Source organism: Trachemys scripta, chromosome 2, assembly GCF_013100865.1.
Source record: "Trachemys scripta elegans isolate TJP31775 chromosome 2, CAS_Tse_1.0, whole genome shotgun sequence".
NCBI classification, from domain to species: Eukaryota; Metazoa; Chordata; order Testudines; family Emydidae; genus Trachemys; species Trachemys scripta.
The window spans coordinates 1,679,628-1,705,630 of record NC_048299.1 but is presented as its reverse complement, the minus strand read 5'-3'; the positions used below and the strand labels follow the sequence as shown (position 1 = coordinate 1,705,630).

The 26,003-nt window shown below is 40.4% G+C and overlaps 1 protein-coding gene across 11 annotated transcripts in view; it reads right to left on the bottom strand.

Annotated features, from left to right (window-relative positions):
- MAP4 (microtubule associated protein 4) overlaps positions 1–26,003 on the bottom strand; it is a 253,220-nt gene that overhangs the window by 130,998 nt on the left and 96,219 nt on the right. For 10 of the 11 annotated variants that reach the window (XM_034759705.1, XM_034759698.1, XM_034759702.1 and 7 more), the window contains one exon: positions 17,701–17,766. The exons of the other annotated variant lie outside the window; for it this stretch is intronic. In XM_034759705.1, coding sequence (XP_034615596.1) covers positions 17,701–17,766 — 66 coding nt within the window. The remainder of the gene's footprint in view (positions 1–17,700; positions 17,767–26,003) is intronic. 11 annotated transcript variants of the gene reach the window in all.

The following is a 26,003-nucleotide window of genomic DNA, read 5'->3' as shown; positions in this document are numbered from 1 at the left end:
GCCTGCTCGCTAACACTCATCAAATTGTGTAGCCGCCTACAGCATCAACTGTCCACAGAAGAGTCTGCAGCCCAAAGCTGTATGACGGCTCCTAAGGGAACTAACTGTTAGCCTTACGTAGTGGAACAATCACAGATTGAATGCAGTCAGATGCATGTTGATGAATTTTGGTTTCTACCCATCTACCTCTAGAAAGCTGTTTCTTTCGCTGTTTGGAACAGCCAGAAGTATTGAAGCAATCTCCGACCCCAGAGTCAGAGCATCAACTCATTTCTAAAGCTATGACCCTGTGTTGCTCATTAAAGCCAAGTCCGAATGCTTCCAGTGAAAAGAGCTCCCACTCTGAAGATGAGCTTTTTATTACACTTCATGGAAAGAGAGAGATACTACTCTGCAGTATCCTGTCGAATGGGAAGGAGATAGTGTGCACATTGTGCAGAGTACAGATGAGAGTTTCCTCAACAGGCTCCCAAGAAAAGGGATAGCAGCACCGTTTCAGTAGATATCTGTACCTAAAAAGGGACGAGCACTAAAAAAACAGATGGTAGACAGCAATCCTCCTGGGGATAGATTCAATTACCCATAGACCTTTTCCATCACTACTTTTAAGGATTCTATTAAGCAACTTCCACGCATTTTCTTCTCAGATTCTGGTCAAGCCATAGTATTAGTGAAACGTATTCCCGTGCTGCGTTGTACAAGTGTTTCAGCATGATATTTTAAAAGCATTAGACCATTAACCCAATAGTCATTTGATATTTTATTGGTGGAATTGGACATTAGCTCACAAACGGCTCTGAAAGTATAAGCACAGGTTACTTCAGAGATTCCAAAAGGGGAGCACACGGATTATTTTTAATGCAACAATTTCTGCACCTTCCCTGAATTACTGACAAAACATCATTTGTTCAAAGACATCTGCATGTTCATAAAGGAGCTAGTTAGAGAATAATGGTCAGCAACCCAGGAGACTGAGTTTTATCATTTAAACCAGGGGTGGGCAAACTACAGCCCACAGATTGGATCCTGCCCGCCAGCTGTTTTAAGCCGGCCCTCGAGCTCCCGCTGGGGAGCGGGGTCTGTGACTTGTCCCGCTCTGGTCGGTGCTCCAGCCGGGGCATAGGGTTGGAGCCGCTCCATGCGGCTCCTGGAAGCTGCGGCATGGCCCCCCTCCGACGGTCCAATGGGAGCTGCATGGGTAGTGCTGGCAGACGGGGCAGCGTGCAGCAGAGCCGCCTGGCCGCACCTCCGCATAGGAGGCAGGGAAGGGACATGCCTCTGCTTCCAGGAGCTGCTTGAGGTAAGTGCTTCTCAAAGCCTGCAACCCTGAGCCTCTTCCCATGCCCCACCCCCGCCTCAGCTCTGATCCCCCTCCCACCCTCCAAACCCCTCGGTCCCAGCCCAGAGCACCCTCCTACACCCCAAACTCCTCGTCCCTAGCCCCACCGCAGAGCCCACACCCCCAGCTGGAGCCCTCACCCCCCCTCCCGTACCCCACTCCCCTGCCCCAGCCCGGAGCCCTCTCCTGCACCCTGAACTTCTCATTTCTGGCCCCACTCCAGAGCCCGCACCCCCAACCAGAGCCCTCACCCCCTCCCACACCCCGACCTCAATTTTCTGAGCATTCATGACCCGCCATATAATTTCTATTCCCAGATGTGGCCCTTGGCCCAAAAAGTTTGCCCACCCTGATTTAAACATAATATAGCCACGTACTCAAAGATTCAGCCATCTTAAGCTTGGGTGAGTCTTCAGTTACTGATTAAGCCCCCAGGGTCCATCCCTACTTGCTCAACGCCCCATAACCCAGGCACATATCGTCACCAAAAAACAGCGATTAGCTCAGCAAAAGTCAGAAAGGTCAAGATTATCCTTGGGACAAGTCAACACTACTCCATAATTACAGAGTGCTGGGATAAAACAAGACCCATAGTATTAGGAAAATACAAAGTTATATAAATAGCCCTCTGTCCCCATTTTACAAATGGAGAAACTGAAATGGAAAGATTAAGTGACTTTCCAAAGGCCATGGAGTGTGCCAGTAATCAGAGCCAGCATTAGAACTCAATTTCCCGGCTCCTGGTGTCGTGCTCAGTCTACAAAATCATACAGCCTCTGCATCCACCCCTTCTCACGCATACAAAAAAAAGGCAGTCGGGGGAGGGCAGAAACTCATCGAGGTAGGACTATGTAATATTAAGAAAGCTCTCACTTCAGAACCTGGCTTAGCCAACATGAAACAGGGATGCCAATTTAGAACACTACATCCTGTTATATAAAACAAGAGCTGTCTTACCATCCACCCCCAGGTGGCTCTCTGAGGATATCAATGGGGCAGCAGTTGGTCCCCTTTCCTCATTTACGCTCACAGGTGTGCTCTCACTACACTGTTCCAGAGATGCTTCTCTAAAAAACAAGCATCAGCTTTAAATTCACAACATGGGTTATCTAACAGCCTAATTTGTGCGAAACCATTTCCTTCCTGATTGGTTTTTGTTCAGTAGCTTGTCCCTGAAGCTTGGCCATGTTACTAATAAAAGCAGAACAAAGTAGTTGGTTAGTTTATCTAACCCCCCCCCCCCTTTTTTTTTTTTTTTTTTAAAGAGTAGAAAGGATTAATCTAACCTATCTGCTTAAGTAGGTCTAACAAAAAAGTTACTTTAAGAAAGAATACAAAATAAGCTTAAAATTTTATGTATAATTTGTGACATCCTAGTTTGTTTCAGGCCAAAATCTGTTACCCGGGGTTTTCAGAACCCCCAACAGAGGCAACTTAACTATTTCACTCCAGGTAGCGTTAGGAATAAATCACTAGGAACTCAGCAATTCTGTCTGATCAAGGGTTAGATGCAAGTCAGTGTGCTCTTGTCGAACACTGCAGTTTATTAGATTTAAGTGCACACAGACATAAGCAATAGGTTTAGAACATCCCAGGTATTTTACCTATATTCTGAGACGGTATTGAGTAATCAACGACAGGTCAGCACTGGCCAAACACCTTCAGCTGTGGAATAAAGATGTCAGGAAAAAGGTCTCCCAGGATAGCTCCTGAGGACTGTTTTTATCCCTGTTGTCCTCCAAGTGCTAACAAACTGATCATTTAATAATTTGTTGCAGCCTCTTTCCGGGTAATGAAGTTGGGCTGACTGGCCTATAATGCTCTAGGCCCTGTTAGTACCTATCTTTAAAAAGGGGAACAATGTTTGCTCTTCTCCAGTCTTCTGGGATCTCACTCATCCTCCATGAGTTCTCAAAGATAAGTGCTAACAGTTCCGAGATGGCTTCAGCTAGTTCCCTAAGTACCCTAGGATGAAATTCATCAGGTCCCACCAGCTCAAATACATCTACCGTAGCTAAATATTCTTTAACCTGTTCTTTCCCTATTTTGGCTTGCATTCCTTCCCCCTTGTTATTGATATGAATTGTGTTGACTATTTGGTCACCATTAACCTTTTGGCAATGGTAAACAAGTAGATCTAGTGTCCAAGTTAGTAAACTCTCAATTTTGCAAACCTGACCAACAGGAAAGGGACTCCTATTTCTCGTTAGGAAATATAGAAAAATATAAGGATTTACTTCTAATCACGACTTTGTCACATCAGTTCCATTTTAAATGCAGAAATTTTAAGCTAAATTCATGGGAGCTTTGGAAACCTAGAATCTTGAATATTTTGAGCAACATCCACTTGCTCAGAAAATTCCAAGTATTGTAACAGATATGTCAACTCATCCTGCTGTCAGTTGATGATTAAGAAACTTAAAACCACTGGTATGTACATATGATGGGGTGTCCACCCCACACAAGGCCTGAAGGGGTAAATTAGACCAATTAACCTATAGGCAGCACCTGGAGGAAAGCCAGGGAGCACTAAAGCCTAATTGGCTGATGGAGTCCAGCTGGGGGAGGAGCTGGGCCAGGTTTATAAATCCAGGAAGCTGGTAACAAGGGGGCTACAGGGAAGAAGTCTGCAGTCACTCCCTAGAAGAAGGGAGGTTTGGTTGGGATTACAAAGGCAGGTAGCCTACGGTTATTCCCTAGGAGGAGGGAGTTCAGATTGGCAAAACCAGAGGAGTGGGCAGAGCCAAAGGGTAAGGAAGAGGGAGCAAGGTTCAGGAAGGAATAGACCTTGGCTCCTGACAAGAGGGTCCCTGAGCTGGAACCGGAGTAGAAGGCGGGCCTGGGTTCCTCTACCAGCCACTGAGGGAATGGCACCTGGGGCAATGAATGGGAAGACTGCCTGAGGCTGCTGACAAGAGACTTTTACTTAACCCCCTGGAAATGGAAATCACATAGTGATCTGGCCAGAGGGCCGAGTGACGAACGGAAGGCTGCAGTCCCTGGAACGAGAGAGGAGGAGAGAGTGATGAAGAGACCACCAGAGGAAAGTGCAGCACCTGGAAGGTGCTAATCCCCAGAGCAGTCAAGAAGTGGCTCCACTAGCGGCGAATAGAGCCCACCATCATAGTACACTTTCCCTTGGATCACCATCCCTTCTTTCCAACTCTTGCTAAGCCTTGCCAGAAAAGAGAACTTTTTGTTATCTTCCTGACATATGTACTAAATTCATAATAAACTTTCTATTTTCTGTTGAACAATCCAAATCAGGATGCATTGCATCTTTGAATCAACCCTTAAAGCAGCAAAAAGTCAGAGCAGAATGATTGCTAGGAAAGTACCATTTAAAAAGGCATGGCCATGACAACCGTTTTTTTATTGAAACAAAAGAGTTCCTCCTTTTACTTGTAGTCATCACAGTCGCTTTCAGTACATTCCCCATAGCTGTACGAGTTCCAATACTTTCTGTCCTTCATGAGTCAAGGAGACAAGAGTAGCATTCACTACAAAAGAGTGCTGTTTTTCTAAAAACCCTACATCCTTTTTAGTTCCAACTTCTCCCTTCTTGCAAGAGTTTAGATAATTTGTTTAATCTACGCCCAACATCTCATATATATTTGAAGAAAGCAATATACCCCCACTGGCAAGTGCCCTAGTAACACATAGGCAACAGAATCCAGGCCATTTGGTTTTGATATCTGTTGACCGACCTGACACCATGCTAGAAAGGCAGAGAGTTCTCTTTACCTTGTAGAAGGGTAGTGCCATATTAAACCGGAAAGCCAAATAATAAAGTCCCACATCACATAAGTATTTAACATCCTGTGTAGGTATGTTATTTTACAAACATAAGACAAGCTTCCCCAAGGCACGGATCTTACAATTTAAGACATATGATAATTGATATTTCAAATCATCCTTGCATTGTGTTCACTTGCAAAATAAAGTAGAATATGTGACCTCTTGTTCCCTTTACTCAATAACATGAGTCTGAGCTTTTGAGGGGTTCTGATTTTCCAGACTAATGAAAAAGACTCCAACACAAATGTATCCATTTCTACAAGTGCTACTTTATTCCCTGACTGGTAGAATATTTGAGAGAGATTTAGAATGTTTAGGCTTGTGAAACAAAAATGAAAGCACTATTGAAAAAAGGTACTAGTGTGGAGATGCCAGAGCCAGACAGGCAGGGAAAAATATGCAAGAAAACAATTATACCCTCTGTCCTTGTTCAGGACAGAAGTGGTGCAAACATATTACAAGGATATTAACTGCTGTTCCTTTACATCTGTAGCATGGAGCTCTATACTGAAGCAAACAGAGAAGCTTTAGAGGATATTATTTGCAATATTCTAATAAAGTTACTCCTTTAATATTAAAAGAAAGGTTCTGATTCTTTACCACTGTGGCATAATAGTTCTGATACAAGCACTATCTAGGTTACTGCAAAGAACTCTTAAAAGGGGACATGTAAAATTTATGATATATATCTATGCACACATTTTTCTTGCATCTGTAAGATTTTCCTTCAATGATATTTGTATCAGAGACCCTAAAGGAACATGCCTATTTGTTCATATCATTTCCATACAGCAGAATGCTCAAAGCTGCACACACGTTTCTAGAAAGAGACAAAGATAATACTCAGACTTACCCAAGCCACTTATTACCATGCTAAGATTCTTTAAGTTCTCACATAAGTGTTATTTTGCTTTAAAAACCAGATCTCAAATATCTGCTTAATTTCATAACTTGACAGTCTATACATTACTTTAGAAGCATTCAACCCTTTATAAATGAGCCTCCCTTATTTAAAAAACAAGAACACTGACATGAGAAAGTTACTGGTGGGAGGTTCAACTGCAATTGTATATGAAAGGTATCTAGAGTAGGAAGGGGAAGTCGGTCATTTTTTAAAAACAAGGCTTCAGAGCATTTGTTACTTACCATAGGTCACTGGGAGTTAGTTTAGGCACAATATGTCATAACTTGGGAAAGTTATAGCTCTGATTTCACTGATCCAAATAAGCTTTTTTAAATTGGACTCGTATCAGGTATTACTACTTAGGCACCAGACTCAAAACTAGGAATTTGTTCACAGAACCTTACTGCCATTCCTTGCTTCAGCTACTGGGATTGTTTTCTAATCACATACCCAAGAGCACTGATACCACAGGAATAGCAGCATTTCTCAAATAGCACTACTTGGCTCCCTGGTAGGCCATCTCATTAAAAAGCTCAAAGCTGTAAAAGGCATGGAGATTACACTACCCTCTCATTCCAAGACATGATACTATCAGGTAAAGAGGCATATTAGAAAGGCACTGGTCCCAGTGGGGAAGGGGGGGAGGGAGGGGAGAAAGAGGGATGACACATACCAAGGCTGGACATGCTGTACTTTTCTGTGGTACACCTCCACCCCGATATAACGTGACCCGATATAACACGAATTCGGATATAATGCGGTAAAGCAGCGATCTGGGGGGGGTGGGGCTGCGTGCTCCAGCTGATCAAAGCAAGTTCGATATAACGCGGTTTCACCTATAACGCAGTAAGACTTTTTGGCTCCCAAGGACAGCATTATATCGGGGTAGAGGTGTATAATGGGGCACTTTGGTCTCCATGGCTGTGAATCCAGCACTTTTCTTAAAAATTACATTCAAATTACATTAAATGTAAAAATATTAAATTAATTTATAAGAACTTTTGCTTAGAATGTGATTTTATTAAAATATTAATGTTCTGGACATTTAACAGCTAAGCAAATTGTATATTTGGTAATTTGGAAAACAAGGAATGGTTGCATATGCTAATTTTCTAAAATACAGAAGGTAAGTAAAGTACGATTTGCAGAGGAAGAAATGGAGGCAGAGGTGAAATGACTTGCCCAAAGTCACACTTGTCAGGTGGCACAGCTAGGAGTAGAACCCAAGTATCCTGACTCCAAGGCATCGACATTTCTTTCAGAATTAAGATTCTTCAGTCTAATAATTTCTACTGTGATGGCACAAAGAACAGATTCATTTATAGCTGCTCAATTCACTAGTGAAAATTTAAATGTCAGCCTTGAAATGCTACTTTAGTTTATCCAAGAGAAGGTTAAGAGGTGATTTGATCATGGGCTATAAGTACCCAGATGGGGGCGGGGGAATGCTAATTGTAGAGGGCTCATTAATGCTTCAGAAAATGAGATCTAATGGTTGGAAGCTGGACATGGACACATTCAGATTAGAAATAAAGCTCAATTTTCTAACAACGAGGGTAATTAACCATTGGAACAACTTACCTAAAGATATGATGGATTCTCCATCACTTGAACTCTTGAAATCAAGACTGAATATTTTTCTTAAAGCTGTGCTACAGCTCAAATAGACATCATTGGCTTGATGCAAAAATTATTGGGTGAGGTTCGCTGGCCTGTGTTACGCGGGTCAGACTATCTGGTCCCTTTCAGCTTTAAAAATCTGTGGATCTGTGACCACAAGGAACTAATGTGAATTTTAGCATCCATTACGGTAGTTCCTCCTGCAATTTTCTAAATATCATCAAGTTTTGTATTTAAAACAAGCATATTCCTTCCCTACTCAATCCTGCAAAGTCGGCATTAGGGCTTCATAGCAGTTATTTCCATTATAACAAACCAATATCAAACTAAGGCTTATATGGTCACTGCAGGATCAAGCTGAAACTGGGATTTTAAGAGAACATTTGTATTCAAAATACAAATACCTTAAGAAGAATGATCATTCAGAAAATAGGTGCCAAAGTCAATTGCTTTTGGATGAGTGCTTTACTTATACTGAATGTTTACTCTAAATGTGAGAGTCTCTTTAAAATTCATATTTTATTCATGTGTAAGTTTCACTGGATTTCAGCGAACAGTATATAAGGCAATGAAAGCTTCTTTTTGACGGACTCTTCAATAGATGAAACGTTCCTGAAAACACTAGCTTCTAAAAATCTTAATATTTTGCAGCAGATGACCAGGAAAGGATCTCTCATTGCAATGTTGTCTGAAGTCACTAGACAATTTATACTGAAATGGTAATTCACTTGATTAGCACAAATCAGTTTATGTGCACACAGCTGGTTTTAACAGAGTATACCATAATGGCTGTACTGGTATAATGCACTCTCTTTTGTTTAAGTGAGGTGGGCAACTTTACATCTAGCTTCTTAAGAGTCATCCATGCAGTATGAAAGTGCCAACGTAACCAGTTAGCCCCTTCACAGGACTCGCTTGGCAATGAAAACAAAGAATTACATTATCCTATTCATAACATACCAGTAAATGTGGAAGACGGGAAGAAGAGTTTAAGCAGCAATTACAGATGTAAATTTTTAAAAACCTAATCCTAGACCAAATTACCCTGAAACTTCCTGAGTTTCTAGTGCTCTTCAGTTGCCTGATGTACCTAAATTCTCTTCTGTCTCCAGTCCAAATTATCAGTCCCCACCCTTCCTTGTTTTCTTACCTCTTTCTCCTTTCAACTTTCATCCCATTCTGGATCATTCTCAGGGCTGGTCCACACTAACCCCCCAGTTCGAACTAAGATACGCAACTTCAGCTACGTGAATAACGTAGCTGAAGTCGAAGTACCTTAGTTCGAACTACAAGGTACTTACCGCAGGTCCACACGCGGCAGGCAGGCTCCTGTGTCGACTCCGCGTACTCCTCTCGCGGAGCAGGAGTACCGGCGTCAATGGCGAGCACTTCCGGGATCGATTTATCGCGTCTTGTCTAGACGCAATAAATTGATCCCAGAAGATCGACTGCTTACCGCCGAACCCGGAAGTATAGATATACCCTTAGAGTTCTCCAAAAGCACAGAAAGCAGTTTCAAACAGGCGTAACAATTCCCAGAATAATACAACACGCTTATTTAGCCAGATTCCTTCTTGCTCGCTCTGACTTCACTCCATAAGAATTAAGACTCAAATAATTCTTCTCTGGAAAATATGCCATGATGTAAGCCTACTTTTAATGGCCCAGAGTCAACTCTGAGTGTGAAGTCTGGACAGTTCTGAAAACTCACCACTATTGAGGACATAGGGACCAAATAAGCACAAGATGCAGGGGGAGGAGGGGAGGTTTTTTTTGAAGTAGGAAACAAGCGTCTTTAATCTCGCATCTTTGAATTTCTCAGGGGGAAAAAATCTTCCCATGCCCTACTTTAAGCATTCTTATCCAATACAAAGTTTGAGGGTGTCTTAATACTAATTTGAGTGCCCCAACATGGAACTGGGCACCTTGTGCACCTCTCAGGATTTGAAAGTTTAATCCGTGTGTGTTGTGGAAGACACTTGACTTTATTCTTTGTATTAATTTTTAAGTAGTACCTGAATCATGTAGTTCACCCAGGTTATTAAGGCTCCTTTTACTGAACAAACTACACTTAAAATGGTTCTCTGATGAGGAGAGGAGCGTCCAGTAGTTATCTAGACAGCATGTTATCCCAACCGTCAGACCATTTTCCTCTTGCAGGAACTTGTCCTTTGGCATTTACAGACACACAACTAGAATGTATTGTAATTTTATAACAAACCCTAAGCAATACTTAGGAATAAGAGTCAAGGTCAGTCTGGATGACTTTATATATTGACTTTAAACAAAACTTTGTCTCACATAAAACACCAAGAAGATTCCCACCAAGGTGCAGTTATTGAGCCATTAGTGCAAGGTGTTTATTAGGGTGCTTTATTCAGCAAAGTGATATACAGCTCACAATATACAAACTATTGGAATCAAACATAATATACAATTTTAGAGGCATAAATTAAGTTATAAAATATTCTGAAAAAGGTTCTACATTATCTCCTGCATCTGGGCAATAAAGCCTGGAGTGCATGTGCAGTTTAAATAAAGCAACACACAAGCCTGATAGCGTCCTGAAAATTTCAGAAGAGTACTTTGGCATACACAGTTACTACACTAAATCTTTAACAAGAGGCAATGTACATTTTTCTTTCTTACGACATACAAAAAGGCATAACTGGAAACCATAAGGAAAAATCGATTCTCCCTTCCCCACCCCCTGAGAAACGTGTGTTACATTTCACTCCAGAAAGAGTCACAGCATCAGACATGCATGACAACCTTGATCTGTCTGTTAGATGGAAATTTTCTAATGGACATTTCAACAGAGAAATAATCTCAAAATAAGTTTTTGGAAATTTGCAATACATATCTCAAACAAAAAACACGATTAAAAGAAAATACAGAAAAATGGAAAAAAATAATTAAATAAGTTTTGGTCCTGTGATAACGTGTGATGAATTATGCAACTCAGTAGTTGATAGTGACTAGATTCACAGGGGTGCCCCAGTTTTCATTATCAACTTTTGCTTTGTTCTGTCTGACGCACTGTTACGGCTGGGTAGTGGTGACAGATGTTAAGGCTGATTTTGCTAAAAATGGAACTGCTAGTTTTCTGAACTTCTTTGGCAGAGTTTTCCTGTAAGGCAACTTTACCAGACTAACTGCCACAATGTTTAATAAATTGCTTGGGTGGAAATATTTAAGAGATGCATATCCAGCATAATAAAACCACTTGGGGAGTTTAATTTTCAGTTGCAGATTCCTAGAGCTTGGGTCACAGATAGCATTGCCCACCTCCTGTGGAGGGGAAGAATGACTACTTGTGTCACTAAGCAAAAATTCCTCTAGGCTTGATAATGACAGGTTCCACTAAAAATGTTTCCCTGGGATGCCACCTCTTTACTCAGTCACTGGTCTTTGTCCAGAAGTCCCCAAATCCCTGGTAGTGAGCCCCATAGCATCCTTTTAAGAGAATGATCCATCGAGGATGGAGAAAGATTATCATAGCATCATTGTTTTTTTCAGCCAACCAAGCAGAAACATTGTGGCTATTACAAGAACATTTCCCAATGGCCATATAACACCACATGACAAACCACCACTAAAGATAGTTTGCTACATAAAAATGCATAAAGCTAGAATGGGATCTTGGTATGGCCCTATTGCCAATGTATCTTGAATCCCAAGTGCCAGTCTTATTCTAGTACAGGGGACCAAAAGAGTTTTATTAATGCACTTCAGTCATGACCTGGTAATTCCAGTCCTGGCCTCTAAAGAGATCACCAGTCTTTGCAAATCATGTGGTATCTCGGCAATGCATAAAAACAGAGAGACCAGATAGGAATGCCAACATTTTTCACGCCCGCATTTTAAAAAAATTTCATAAGCCACAGTGTCTTATCAGGAAATAAACAGCATTACTATAGGAAATTTACATCTAACACTGTAACTGTTACTGTTCAGAGCTCTCAGTAAATTCGCATTGTGAAGTTGTCAGCTTCAAACTAATGAGGCTTTCAATAAGTAAAGGCAGTAAATTCGCATTAACTGGAGAATGAAAAGCTTTTCAAATTCTGATATATGTCATTAAACAGGCTGAAGACATAGAATCATAGAACCATAGGGTTCGAAGGGACCACAAGGGTCATCTTGTCTAACCCTATGCTAAAATGCAGGTACGGGGGGGGGGGAAGGTATAAAGGAGACATGTGTGTAATACAAAGTAACAATTCTGGACACATACCAGCTTCAGTGGGGATTGAGAGAGTTCTCAAGCTAAACCAAGATGGGTCAGTACTTTCCTTAGAGACCTTCAAGGAAAAACTCAGAGTACTGCAATTCGCAGTGCTGGTAATTCAACAGGTAACGCTAGGGTTGCCATCCCTCCAGGATTGTCCTGGAGTCCCCAGGAATTAAAGATTAAATCTTTAATTAAAGACTACCATGTAATAAAACTCCAAGAATACCTCCAACCAAAACTGGCAACCCTAGGTAATACTCTTCCAGTGACTCAATGTACCAGTGCCCCAGTATGGTTATGATATTACTGCGGTGCTAGAAATACTCAGGTGCAAGCCACCTGATCATTAAAGGTTCTGTGATGCTTTTTACCCATGTCAGAGTATTGGCTCCACTGTAGTGGCCTCGTGCAGATTTGGATAATCATATTCTGCCTTAGACTCCTGATACTGTTTCACGTGTCCAGAATTGTTACACATTGTACTGTGCTTGGCTAAAACAACTGTGTTCAACCCCAGGGCTGGCTGCATTTTGAAAGGAATTCTGTTTGTAAAGTGCTACGTGTTAGGCTATTAATTTTTCCATGAGCAAACTGAGTGTGAAACTGCTTTCCTGAACTTAGTGACAGAGCCTCTAGTGGACTGATGTCTCAAACTGAAAATATTAAATGTGTGAGATGTCCTCATGACTACTGCCTAAAACTAGGGCCAAGACTAAGATTTATTTTATAGAAGAGTCCATTCAAAAAGCATTCCCTGGTCTAGAAAAATTCAGTCTCAGTACTGCATCAAAATCCATCTAGGTGTTATAGCAGTTAATGTGCTCTAGAAGTGTATGCCTTTGGTACACTATTTTTATATTTTGTCTATATATATATATATTTGTTAGCAGTAGATAAAGCACGTGAATACAAGGACTGCATGAGAGGGCAATATTTATAATAAAGTGTCTACTATTAAGGAAAAATCTACACCTCAATGACAATTCTCCTGTAGTAGCAAAACTTTTCACATGAAAGACTTGAATTATATCTATGCTGGAATAGCAGCAGGAATTGCAAATGACATGCTGAACATTGAGACAGATCTGCGGGAGTTCAAAGAGGCACTGTTTCTTTCAGTATGATTGGAGCCTTGTCAGATAATTATTTTGTTAGAAATTTGACAAGTTAAATGTAGTTCTTGACATCTGTTCCATTTTTATTGCTCCTTTAGTCAGATTCATTCTTTATACTTTTTGAGGGCAGGTAAAAATAATTTGCATCTGAGCCCCATGCCTTTCCCACAAAAGTAATCAACACACATAAAAGCTGTAATTAAAATGGAACTCTTCGCTTGCTTCCAAGTTTGAAGTAGTCAGTCCAGTATCAATGCGATTGGCTTTACTGAGACTCAGGGTGCGAAACACGAAAACAATTGCTTTTTGGTGGGTGGGGGAGGTTAAGTAATGATTAGTGGATGCCAGTTTGATAACAAAAGAGTTTTTTTTGTTTTGTTTTTTTTTTTAAAGAAAAGACAAAGCTCCTTAGGTCTCAGTAGATGCAAATTTGGGAATAATTATATTTAAAGTCTCTATAGTAGATCCTATAAAGAGCCACCTCTTCTTAGCAAAGAAAATGGCATAATTAAATTTAAATCCTTATTCACAAAGGTTTCTAAGCAGCAAGGACAAAGGCAGGTGGAGCTCAGGATTACTCTAAGGATGTGTTCAGTGATGGTGAAAGAGGAGAGCTGCAGTCATGGTGGACCCATCCCCTATGAAAGCACAGCTTGGATTTACTGTCAAACCCTTTGTTAAGAATTAAAACCCCAGTGAATTTTTAATTTTTTTAAAAGATGGATTAAATAAAAATGGAATTGTAAAGGTAAGTTAAAAAGTAGCCCCTTGACAAATTGCTAAAATTGTGCAGTTAAAAAAAATCTGTCATGCACGTTTGTGCTTACACAAAGAAAGGAAGGTTTCAACAAGCACTGCAGAGAGAGGGAGGAGGAGGAGGAGGGCTGATCAGCTGACAGCGGGACGGTAGAGCTACACGTTTCTTCTACACGTAAACTCCAGGGATGTAAAGCAAGAGCTCTGTAAAATGCCGAAGGTTTTAGAACTGTAATGGCAGGTAGAAAAGTACACTGGTCTTGTGTCAGTAGCAGCCCCAGTGTTAGAAGACAGTCTAGGCTTCTAGGAGGAGAAAATAGAAAAGGAGGGAAAGAAATGGGAGAAGGGAAAGGGAGGGGGAAAGGGCAAAAAAGCGTAAATCATTAGTAAACATGAACATTAATGCAGCAAACTGCACATCAAGCAATATTTCGTTTAGTGCTGATAGCCGACCTTTCCAGAGACTAATTCAGAAACAGGAAACTTCATTTTTACAAAAGTCTGAAAAAGTCTCACTTCATGCAAGAGCAGACAAGTGTGCTACATGCAGAAATTAGCTGTGGTAAATCTAGATTAGTGGCAAAGTGCCGCTGAGAGAATGGCAGTTCAGGATGTCTCTGAAAAGGAGGATTTGCGTTAAAAACAGTAGCCAGCAAGATATATTTCTGTGAATTGGTTTTAAGGAGAGGAAAACCACTAAAGATGCAAGATCCAATACTGGCAGGTACTGCTGAGTACCCTTAGCTCCTACTTAAGTTAGCAAGTGTTGAAAATGCGCAGCACTTGCAGGATTGAGCCCTTAACTAGAAAGTAAATGTAGTAAAATTAACCACACAAATATTTCACCTGCACTCAATGTTTCCACCAAGGATACCCCACAACTCTACTATAATCTTGATATTCCAAACTGGGAAAAACATCAACAAAAACCAGCCTTGTGGGGTTTGGCATCACACTGTAAAACTCCCTTTTGTGCTGGGGTATCCAGACTTTTGGGGCTTCTCTACATGGGGACACTCAGGAAGGTTCCAGCAAATCAACTAAAGCCATGAACTGAATGTGCATAAATTAAAGTGTGTTAACACCCATATGGATACTCTCTCATTCAAGAGTAAATTGGCCTTAGTTCACTGTAATTTAATCCTTCGAGGAGGTATATCTACACTGCAATTAGGAGGCGTGAATGCAGCTTGTGTAAGACTACCAGAGCTAGTTTTGATTGAGTTAGCTCACTAAAAATATCAGAGAAGCTGAAGCCATGGCAGCATGGGATAGATGCCCAAGCATAAGCCCACCCAAGACACTGGGTACATACTTGAGCAGGTAACTCGTGCCATACCAGCTTCTCTGCTATTTCTAGCGAGCTAGCTCAGGTATGCCTACATGTGCTGCAATCACACGTCCTAATCGTAGGGAAGACGTACCCTAAGGCCACTTTACCGGTGAGTGAGAGCACCCACAGAGAGGAGTTAAGGCATTTTGAGTTACGCACATTCACGTCACACCTTTAGTTGATTCACCTCAACTTTCTTAGTGTCCCCATGTAGATATGCTCTTAATATAGTCAAGTGAGTGCTAATCTGGGAAAAGGCAAAAAAGGCCTTTTTTCAGACCTAACTAATCCTAACCACTGTACACTCCAGATAACTGCAGAGAATGTCATATGTAATGAAAACGTCATCAAGTCAACGTCCCATTGAATCAAACTCCAAATACATTCCACCGCAGAAGAAAAAAAGCATAACTATCTCGGGAGTGAAAAAATGAGATGCATTTACGTACCCAAGTGACGATTACATTATCCCCAGTCTCCAGCCACCTCCAATGATTATTTCAGGATCCAGTTCCAATGTGGCTCTGTTTTGCAAAGCTCTCCATGATCTCGCTCTACTCTGTCTTGCACACTGTTTCTCTACTTCTGTATCACCTGTTTGTCACCACAATTCTGAAGTTATGGAACCTTCTCTGCAGCTCCTGCTCTCTGGAACAGTCTTTCTGGATTTTCCCAGCTCATCAACTGTTCATCTCACTTCAAATCTCATTTGAAAAAGTCTCTCCCTTGTCTGTGCCTCTTAATATCATTCTCCCTCTATTATTTAACTAACTGTAGGAGATCAATGTCATGAGACATTTTGAAAAGACTACAATTGTACTATACACATTTCCCATTAGTCTGAAAACCCTAAGTTAGTTGATGCTTAAGTGACTACTTAAGCTTCCATGTTGCTATTCCTATCACTCTGAAGTTGCCTTTAGACAACCTCTAACAAGAAAAATTGCTGAACTCCAAACCTCATAAACGTAGACGTCAAGACAGAACCTATTGATAATAAACAAGCTGCAGTCATCTACAAAGGTCTTTGCTTGTGTTGTTAGTATTTAGCATTTGAGAGGTTAAAATTAATTTGTTATGGTTTACTGGAGACTAGACTTTAAGGAAGGCTATTACTAACCTCCAGAATCATTCATTCAAAAGAGGACCCCGGTGCACCAGTGCAGTCAGCTACACATACTTACAATTTCATTATGGGATAAGTTTGGATTCCACTTCTTCCAGCATATATAGAATACTGAAAAGAGCAACTGAAGTAGTTTGAGAGGCTCAGGGGTCACCTTAATTTTATACTTTCCTGTAAAAATCTACAGCTTTATTTTGACAAGCATTTACAAAAGCAAGTTAAGCACACAGACTAGTGCCATATTTGTAAATCTTCATCTTCCCAATAAATGCATCCAATTTAACCACATATGCATTAAAAATTAAATAATTTTCTAAACGCACAAGTACTGACCACAACAAGACAGTTTTCTACCCCTTCATAGCCTCAGGAAGCTTGTTTTTCTTGAGCCTGGACCTGAAGACCAGAGTAAGTGTAACATGCTACTGCAAGAGGATCCAATTTGGGTCTCTAGTGCAGCCTCTCCAGCCATAGGCTGGGATCACTGCCGAAATAGCATTTTTAGCCTCTATTTGGAGCTAGTGACTCAGGAGACCAACAAGTACCTCCGGTGTATGCCAAGAATGACAACCACCTCCGAACAACCGTATACTTGGTAGAGCAAAGATTACTACAATGTAAGAGCTTTGGCTGATCAACCCTTCCCCACCTTCACTAAAAAGAAAAGAGTTACCTATTATTGGAATACTTGTTACAGCAGGATATTTTCTACCTTAATATTTGTGGTGATAGTGACATCCGAGCTACATCAATAAGCTAAATGCAATGATCCAAAATAGGACAAATAATGCATGTCCCAGACAGGCATGAAGTTTAATCACTCATTCAGAACCCGTCATAGGATATTTGTGTAGAGATTTGCCCATTTAGTCATGGCATGTTTCTTGAAATACCAAGCTATTATGTACTGCTGTTAAGAGATGGATTTAGGAGGACTTCAAATCTTCAACTTTGATAGCATGCTGCCAAAGTGAGAGTCTAAGAGAGTCGGGGGGAAAACTGAGAAGAGAAGATTAACAACCAGACCACAGTGAACTTCTCCTCGCAGCTGGTGATCACACTGCACCTTGAAACTGGGGAGAACAACAGGGGAAGTTCATACTCAAAATAGGGTAGACTTAGTCCAGGTAATGTTAGGGCTTCATTGGAAAGTCATTTTAATACATCAGTATCTCAAATACATCTTTCTTAGGTTAACTGTGGCTACAGTACATGAAGCCTTCTAAAAGGGGCTTTCCTACATATGAGCAATTCTGGTATAGAAGGTGGTTTTAGCTTAATTTAAATGCTTTAAAAAAAAATCAAGGTTCACTGGGCAGCGAGCAGCTCTTCAGAAAGTACCAAATAAATACTGAAAATCTCATAAAAAAGAACACTTTGCCAGAACAAAGATCATCTAGTAGGTTCTGACTAAACCAGAGGAAATAGGTAAGTCTTCTAAAGTGTTGTTTTTAACTCAGACATTACTCTCTTACCTGTACTGTCATCTTCTATTCCATGGTCACCATTCTCTAACACTGCTGGTCCAACAGCTGAAATACCTGCAATAACCACACAGAATATATCAACCTGTGGGCAGGCGTCACTCCTAACCTATATAAAGTTCATCTTAAAACTTTCCCCCAAGATGTTTTTTCCCTCAGTACTGCTCAATCCACACCCTAGATCTTCTCTCTGACTGCCACTCCCACCTCCCTTGTATCAGGGTAGGGGGAACAAGCCACACAACTCATTGAGTCAGAAGAGCCCAATTAACCACTTACCAGTAGCATCAATACTACTTAAGAGAGTGGTATATTCCAGGCACACGGTCTGTTGCTTAGTCCCATGAAAGTGACCCACAGAATGATAACCAGGTTCTTCTGCAACAACTCACACCACAACTGCAATTATCCAAATCGTCTTCGGGATGAACCTTTGACTAAAGTGGCTTCCAAAAGGCAAGACTATAGCAGGTTTCCCTTAAAGGATATTCAGTTAAGTGTGCCTTTGAAATGTTATCCATCTAACAAAGACAGGCCTTCCTTGCCAGACTACTCATTGCTATGTTGCATATGGATACTGTCATTACATCGAAGGCTGTATCATACAAAAACCCTGAGCATAATCTGTTCCAGGAAGAGAAGCTTGCATCTGATTTTCTGAAGCACGTTCAGGAGTGAGAGACCAATATACAAGAGGTCTCAATATAAATGTAACATATAACCGAGATAATAAGTGCTTTTGCTGATCTTGAGTGCCCTTTTGAGGGCGACATCCATTTTTCCAATTTCCAAGGAATATTTGAGCCCTGAGGAGACTGGCATAGGAGTCCCAGTACTTGAAATTGTTACCTCTACCCTTTTGGACAAACCACTATTATCTTAGCCTCATAATTTGTGGAGCTTCCAAAATGCTTTTGGGACAGAATCTAAGTGGCTCCATTGCTTAACCATGTCCAACTCAGCTTCATTAAAAGAAAGAGTTGGGAAGTTTAGGGTGGGTTCAGAACTGTTACCCTGTGTGACAAAGACAAGACTAGGGAGAGACATTCTTTTGTCTCCCCATCTGACATGAAACTAACATCTTACAGTTATGGACTAATCCTAGAATAATGATGGAAACTGACATTCTTGTTGCAGTTACTCAAAGCTGAAATCAATAAATATGGCTCAGGATATTTACCTAAGAAAATTTCAATTGAGACACATTACAAAGCATATGCATTCAAGATATATATATGCAAGTTTATTTATATTTGTCTATTACATGAGCACTTAGCTGGATAACTCCCACAAAAGTCAACAGGAGGCACATTGCTAAAACCCAACTCTCATCTCCTAAAATGTCAGCCTCCATCAGTATTTAACAAAACAAAACTACTTTAATTACTAAAGTGAACAAAAAGCTGTTTTCAGTAAAAATAAAATCAGTCCTGTAAGTAGGGGAGCTTAAAGGCAGTATAATGAAATGTGTTCAGCCTTCAACTTGTTTAATGATATTCACGGTTTCAAGATCAGAGTCTTTCCTGCTCCAAGATTGCTTAAAAGAATTTCCTTGGGAGTACACCTCTACCCCGATATAACGCAACCTGATATAACAGGAATTCGGATAGAACGCGGTAAAGCAGTGCTCCGGGGAGATCGGGGGCGGGGCTGTGTACTCCGGTGGATCAAAGCAAGTTTTATATAACACAGTTTCACTTATAACACAGTAAGATTTTTTGGCTCCCGAGGACAGCGTTATATCAGGGTAGAGGTGTACTAGGATTTATACCCTGCCTACACTCAAAAGGCAGTTGAGTACAGCGAGATCCAGTGGCTAGGTCAGAGGACTGGGAATCAGGAGATCTGGGTTTAACCCAAATTGGCCACTCACTCTCTGTGTGACTTTGAGAAAGTCACAAACTCCCATGTTGCTCAGTTTCCCCAACTGTAACGTAGGAAAAGTGAGGCTTAGCCATCTTTGAAAAAGAATTTGAGAACTATGGCTGAGAAGCATTATAAAAGCATTAGTATCCTTTGTACTCTAATTACTAGAAAATGCATATATTGCTCTATTACCCAAGGAGTTCTCTAGCCATCCAAATATGTTTATACAATTCAATATTGATCCCACAATCCCACCAACACAGAACTGCTTAGTGTCAATAACTATATCCACTTCTGCATACTGCTCCAGAAAGAGTGAAAAACGGCTACAATTTAATATAAAAGCCTGTCATTCTCCAAAATACACAGTGATCTTTAACAGTTGGATTCTGTTGGAATTAATGTTCTGAGCAAGGTTTCCAGCATTATTGGACATCTTCAGACATTATAAGGCCATTTAGTAAAATGACAATACTGTATCCTCCTGGCAACAAGCCCTGTGCAATAAAGGAAATATTGGAATACCTAATCTTTTCTTCCAAAAGCTGCTGCTCAACTTCTAGGAACTCATCCCCTAGTTTTCAGTTGTAAAAAGCATAGTAAAGACAAGCAACTGCAGGAATCATACAGAGCAGCAAGAATTATTTTCTTCTAGTTAATGGTAAAGAACATGCCGCTTGTAACAGAACCTCAGCCTCTCTGGTTGTTAGCTTTATGTTATACACTGGGGCACCAATTTTTATCTGCAACCAGGAAGAATAACATTTTTATTTTAAATGAAGACCAAGACTTTCCAGGGAGAAAAAGTTAAGACACTATTCATTAATGAGTGCTTTGTAAATTAAGGGTTAAAAATTAGAGTCAGACTTTCTATCTAATCCTGCAAAGGGTAGGGACTCGAGCAGCTGCACTGGACATCAATGATCGTTCTGACTCATCTGCGGCTTGCTGACAAATTAGTGTCGCTAACATAGCTATCTTTAAGTGATGTCCATGTTAAGTGGCAATAGGTTGCATAGAATGCAGCACTCAACATGATCAAAATAGGGCATATCCCTACATTCCTTTGCAACAGCTTCAAGTTACCCAAGCAGAGTCCCTTCTTTTCACCCACTCAAATTTTAGGCAAAATCTTCCTCCTCAATCCCTAACCTTGTGTCATCAATTCAGAAAATAGTAGGCCAGTTAAGTGAGTGGGACTAGAAAGCCATGATCGTTTCACTCCTCTAGTGTTCAGAACAGTAAGCATCACTGATCATCACGGAGATCACCCGCTGAAGCGGTGTCAGTTTTCTACACTTTTTGCTATTGCAGTGTTCTAAAAATAGAAAAATTAAATTGTAAAACTACAAGTGGCGGCAGAGGGACTAAGGAACAGCTGTAGTACACAAATAAAGCTTTTAACTAACATTTTAAGATGACTAGATTTCACGTTAGGCATATCCCTTTAAAAACAGCTTTACACAAAGATTCTGTATCCAGTTAATTCAGATGGGGAAGAAACCTCTGCATGTGGAGCCCAGATGCAAGTGAAGAGATATCTATGAATCAAACAGCTAGCCAAATCTGGCCAGAACTGGGAGAGTATCATCCAAAGATTACTACATAAAAGCTTTTACTGTGTAGTAAAGCATTATTTGCTGGGCAGATTGTTCATGTTTAGATGCTGATTCAAGAAGAGTTTTGCTCATTTGAGCCTCCCAAAATCAGGCATACCCTTGCCTTGCTGCACTCTCTTGAAAATTAAAAGTAGCAAGACTGACTTCCTGTAACGCTCTAGTTCTTTGAAATGGACTCTCTAGGTGAGTTATATGAAATAGAAGGGTCCTTAGTCATGGGGGTACAAATGTACTGTTATTACCAGGTTTGTTTTGGTAAAAAGGCCTTGGAGCTGAATATGTACTTCTATTTCAGCTATACAAAGGGCGGTATACAAATTCCCAATAATCTTTTTTAGGCCCAACCCCACTACCATCATAATCTAAACTATTTAAGAATCAAACACATCAATACATCCAAACTCCGTAATCTTTGTCAGAATCACAAGATACTACTTGCATCTGGCCAGTGGATCAAAGGATTGCCTTTATGCAAACAAATTTAAGAAAGCATTCACTACAACAGATAATCTCAAGCAAAATGGACAGGGCCAACATATTAAACGATCTCCACATTAATGGCTTGGCGTGGTACATATGTAAGCACAGCCACACTGTTTTGAACACATTTTAATTCACCATCACACAAGCAGTTGACTTGGGTGAGAAGGCAAGAGGGTGGAAAGAAAGACACTTTCAGATAAGCCTATTGAAGAGAGGTCCATTAGTATATTTTATTACTCTTAGACGTGCAAATTGGTTGGATATGCCAGACGATGAATAGAAACCATGACACAAAAGCACAAATGAGAATAATACAACCCAAATATGTTCATAAACAGACTTGTGCACAGTCACTTAGCTGGAATCCACGGCAGAACAGCTGACTTAAAACTAAATAGAGGCTACCTTTACTTGTGCATCTCCAGTACAGACATCCTCAATTAAAAAATAAAAATATACATGAATTGGGCCCCCCCAAAAAATTAAATTGGTTTAAAAGATCATGAGATTTAAGAAAATTATGAATTTGAGGCTTTTTATTTGCCTTCTGGTGAGTCTTTTGGATACATTTGGGTCCTGTTTTCAAGTTTTTATCTGCAACCAGGAGGACTAACTTTTTTTTTATTATTTTAAATGACAACCAAGACACTCACTCAATCACATGCCTCCAGGATCAAGGGCTTAAAGAAAATCGCTAACTATCACATGACTTTAATTAAAAAACGAGTGTAGGTGCAGTCAGGCACATGCAAATATGCATGTGAATTTTTGTCCTTGGTCATATGACAAGAGCAATAAAAGTGCCAAACATTTAGATTATACATGATCATAAGCCTTGTACCTGTGAATTTTCACAGCAAAATGGATGAAGTCAAGTTTTAATAACAGAGTACTCCCACTTAGACTCCACTGAATTGCTATGGTTTATCAAAAGCTGAACCACAAAAAGTATAATTTTTAAAAATGCATTTTCTGTAATACATTTAATTGGATCCTAAACCTCAGAGAATTAGTATCCCCAATGATTGGCTTTAACCTTCATTGTCAATACCATGAAAACTCTCATCTCAGGTCTTAACTGCTACAACCTTGCCCCCTCAATTAATTTAAAATGTTGCTGCAAAGGCAGTTTCTAGATAATACTTAGTCCTGCCATGAGAGCAGGAGACTGAACTAGATGACCTCTCAAGGGTCACTTCCAGTCCTATGATTCTATGACTCTTGGATACCTGCTCTGACCACATCAGGTGGGTAATATCAGAAGTTGGTCCAGTAAAAGTATTACCTCACTCACCATGTCTCTCTAACTACTAAGGAAACAATCACAACAGGATTAAATATAAAAGACTATTTAGGGTCTCCCACGTTGTGCTCTACTAGTGACGTTTAAAACAACTGTGTGATGCTAGCCAATATAACAACTGTGCTAGAACTTCCTTGTTTTGCTTGGTGCACTGTAGCAACGTTTATATTAACTTCTCCAAGTCGGAAATAAGCCCTTTACCTTCATTTTATAACATGCTAGAGAAACTGGAGTATCATGTCCAGATTTCTAAGACAACATTGAAGGCACTTTTTCTTCTCTCTCCTAAGAAAAAGCACATTTTTTAGCTGTGGATCTAACATCGGACCTGTGGAGTTCTACAGAATAGTCTGCAACAATCTTCACCTTTAATATGCAGCACAGAGATCACCAGCAGCAGGCCTTATGCCTGGATCAAGACTGAGCACTGCATGCTACATCTGCAGTTTCTGCAGCTTTGCTTACATAGAGGGGCAGCTAAAATTTGCATGAAGGATGGCAGATTAAGTGCTGCCCTCAACCTCCTGTCAAGTTGCCAATACACCCCCTTTAGCCAAAGTTTTGGATGCTTCTTTATTAACCGAAATATATACTATGAAAAGTACAAAGGAAAAAGGCAGGATAGGAACATTTAAAGAATCAAGGTATCACCTGCAGTACTTTCAACTGTATTTAATTTGATTGCCAAGTTCCTGACAGCAACATAAGAATTGTTGCCTGGAATACTTAAACAGATAAAAAGCTTTTCATTTCAATCCTGTGGGATACTTCATTGTCTGCAATAATGAAATGTAACAATTCTTACAAATGCTAGAGGTTTTACCAGCCATCTAGAGAAAAAAAAATAATTACGTATATATGGAGAATATTAGTAGTATGGATACAATCCGGATGTCTACATCCACTGACTGACTGATTTTTTTGTGATTCCCATTTTGAGACTAAGGAAATTCCCAGATCAATTAAATATGCAGCTTTTAGGATGCACTTAAGGAACATTTGCTGTCCTTAAAATCAGAAATGTCAGGGGTTTGATTTTTCTTTGCAAAAGCATAGTAAAAACTCACAGAAAGCCTGCAGACTTCTGCAATGAAGGGACCTATTGCTACTGTGGAGAAAGATAGAAGGAAAGGAAAGGGAAATTTTGTGGTTTGATCTCAAGCTTGCAGGCCCCAGATATGTGCTTTGTTTCCTTATGGGGGAGGGGACGTCTGCTCTGATATGCAGCAATTTGTGTCCACTAGACCATAGTCTAGTACTATCAATGCCCTCTGGTGGCCATTTGAGGGCTAGGATGATAGACAAGCTTGCGATTGGGATGGAGGAAGGGAAATGATTTTTGCACTGTAGACACACTCAAAGGAGTAAAACAGAGGATAGCTTTCTTCCCCCACTTCCGAAAGTAGCAATAGTATCGAGTTTTGAAGCAGCACGGTGTACTTGGAAACAAGCAGCTGACAGCATACCTGTCTGCAGTCGGGTAGTAAAGCCTGACATTGACTTCTCAGCTGACACCCAAAGCCTATCATTTGAAACAATTGGATTTAAATATTTTCCAAACGGGATAATAGATCCCTCACTTTAGATGAATCAGAACAATGCAGGGCTTAAAAAACTATCATCGCAGGCTATCTAGACTTCAATTCAATGTCATTTTCACTGCTACAGTCTTCAGGGTACATCACCACTGAAAGCCCTGAAGGTTTGAGAGTTCCTCCAAAAGCTTGAATTTGGGGCCAAAAGATTGAGACTAAACAGGTAGACACAGCAGACAGCTGCAAATAGCGTGACCAGATGTCCCGATTTTATAGGGACAGTCCCGATATTTGGGGCTTTTTCTTATATAGCAGCCTATTACCCCCCACCCCCGTCCTGATTTTTCACACTTGCTATCTGGTCACCCTAGCTGCAAAACGTACAGAAGGCTTTGTACACACCCAAAGCAATCCTCCAGCATTATGTAAAGACCACAACCGAGTAAGAGGATTACCTGGAATTTGCCAAATTATATCCAGCCCCTTGCTAGGTATAGTCTAAAACTTCCTAGGAATTGATATCCCAATGGGGAAAGCACCACTTGAGGGTTTTTTAAAATGAACGTTTAGTCTCACTTTGAGACAAATTCCCATCTGACTATACTTCTATTCTCATGACCCCTTCTCTTCCCTTACCCACCCCTCAGTATTCATATGGTTCACACAAGTCCATGCTGGGGCCCATCTGACTGTTTGTTAAGCTCATCTAATCTGGCTCATGGATTAAAAATAAATAAATAAATAAATAAAAAACACAACTTTAGCAGAGATGGAATAGCTGGATCCTGATGGGAAATATGACTAAACTCATTTCTGACTGAGGAAAATCAATCTCAGCAGCAAAGATTCTGCTGTCGAAACACATCCCAGCATTTTAACATGAATAAATTAACAAGTGAGAGCTGAAAAAATCTGATCCAGGAAAGTTAGTTTCCTCCCTCATGAAAGAATAAAGCAGTTTTGGAGTCATATTCTGGAGCTTTGAATGTGAAACTCTTGCTAAATGTTATGTAGCAATTTCTGTGCTCAAAAGCTTCATATTATAATCAAACATTAAACCAGAGCCTTATGCTTCTCTACAAGCTAGGCCATTTCATAGTGCCACGCAGTGTTTAAATCTGATTTATTCTACAGGATTTACTCAGTGGCAGGTAGCACATATTCAACCCTACCTTACATATTATCAGAAGCATTTTTTAAATCGAGATTTGTTGAACAGTCATAACACGTGGGTTTGGTGAGAAAGCACGGTCTTTTTCACAAGCAAATTGATCTCCCATCACCTCGTCAAGAAAAAAAAAAAAGAAAGAATGAACCATCTGAAAGCAGCACATAATGGGATCAAGAGCCAAGAATGGCTTGTAGTAAACTGACACCATTTGAGATTGCAGAGGTTGACAAACCTTAACAGCCAAGTATGTACGAAGAGACAAAACGCTAAAAAAGCTTTAGTTTATGCACCCACGGTAATCAGGCTCTCCAATTACT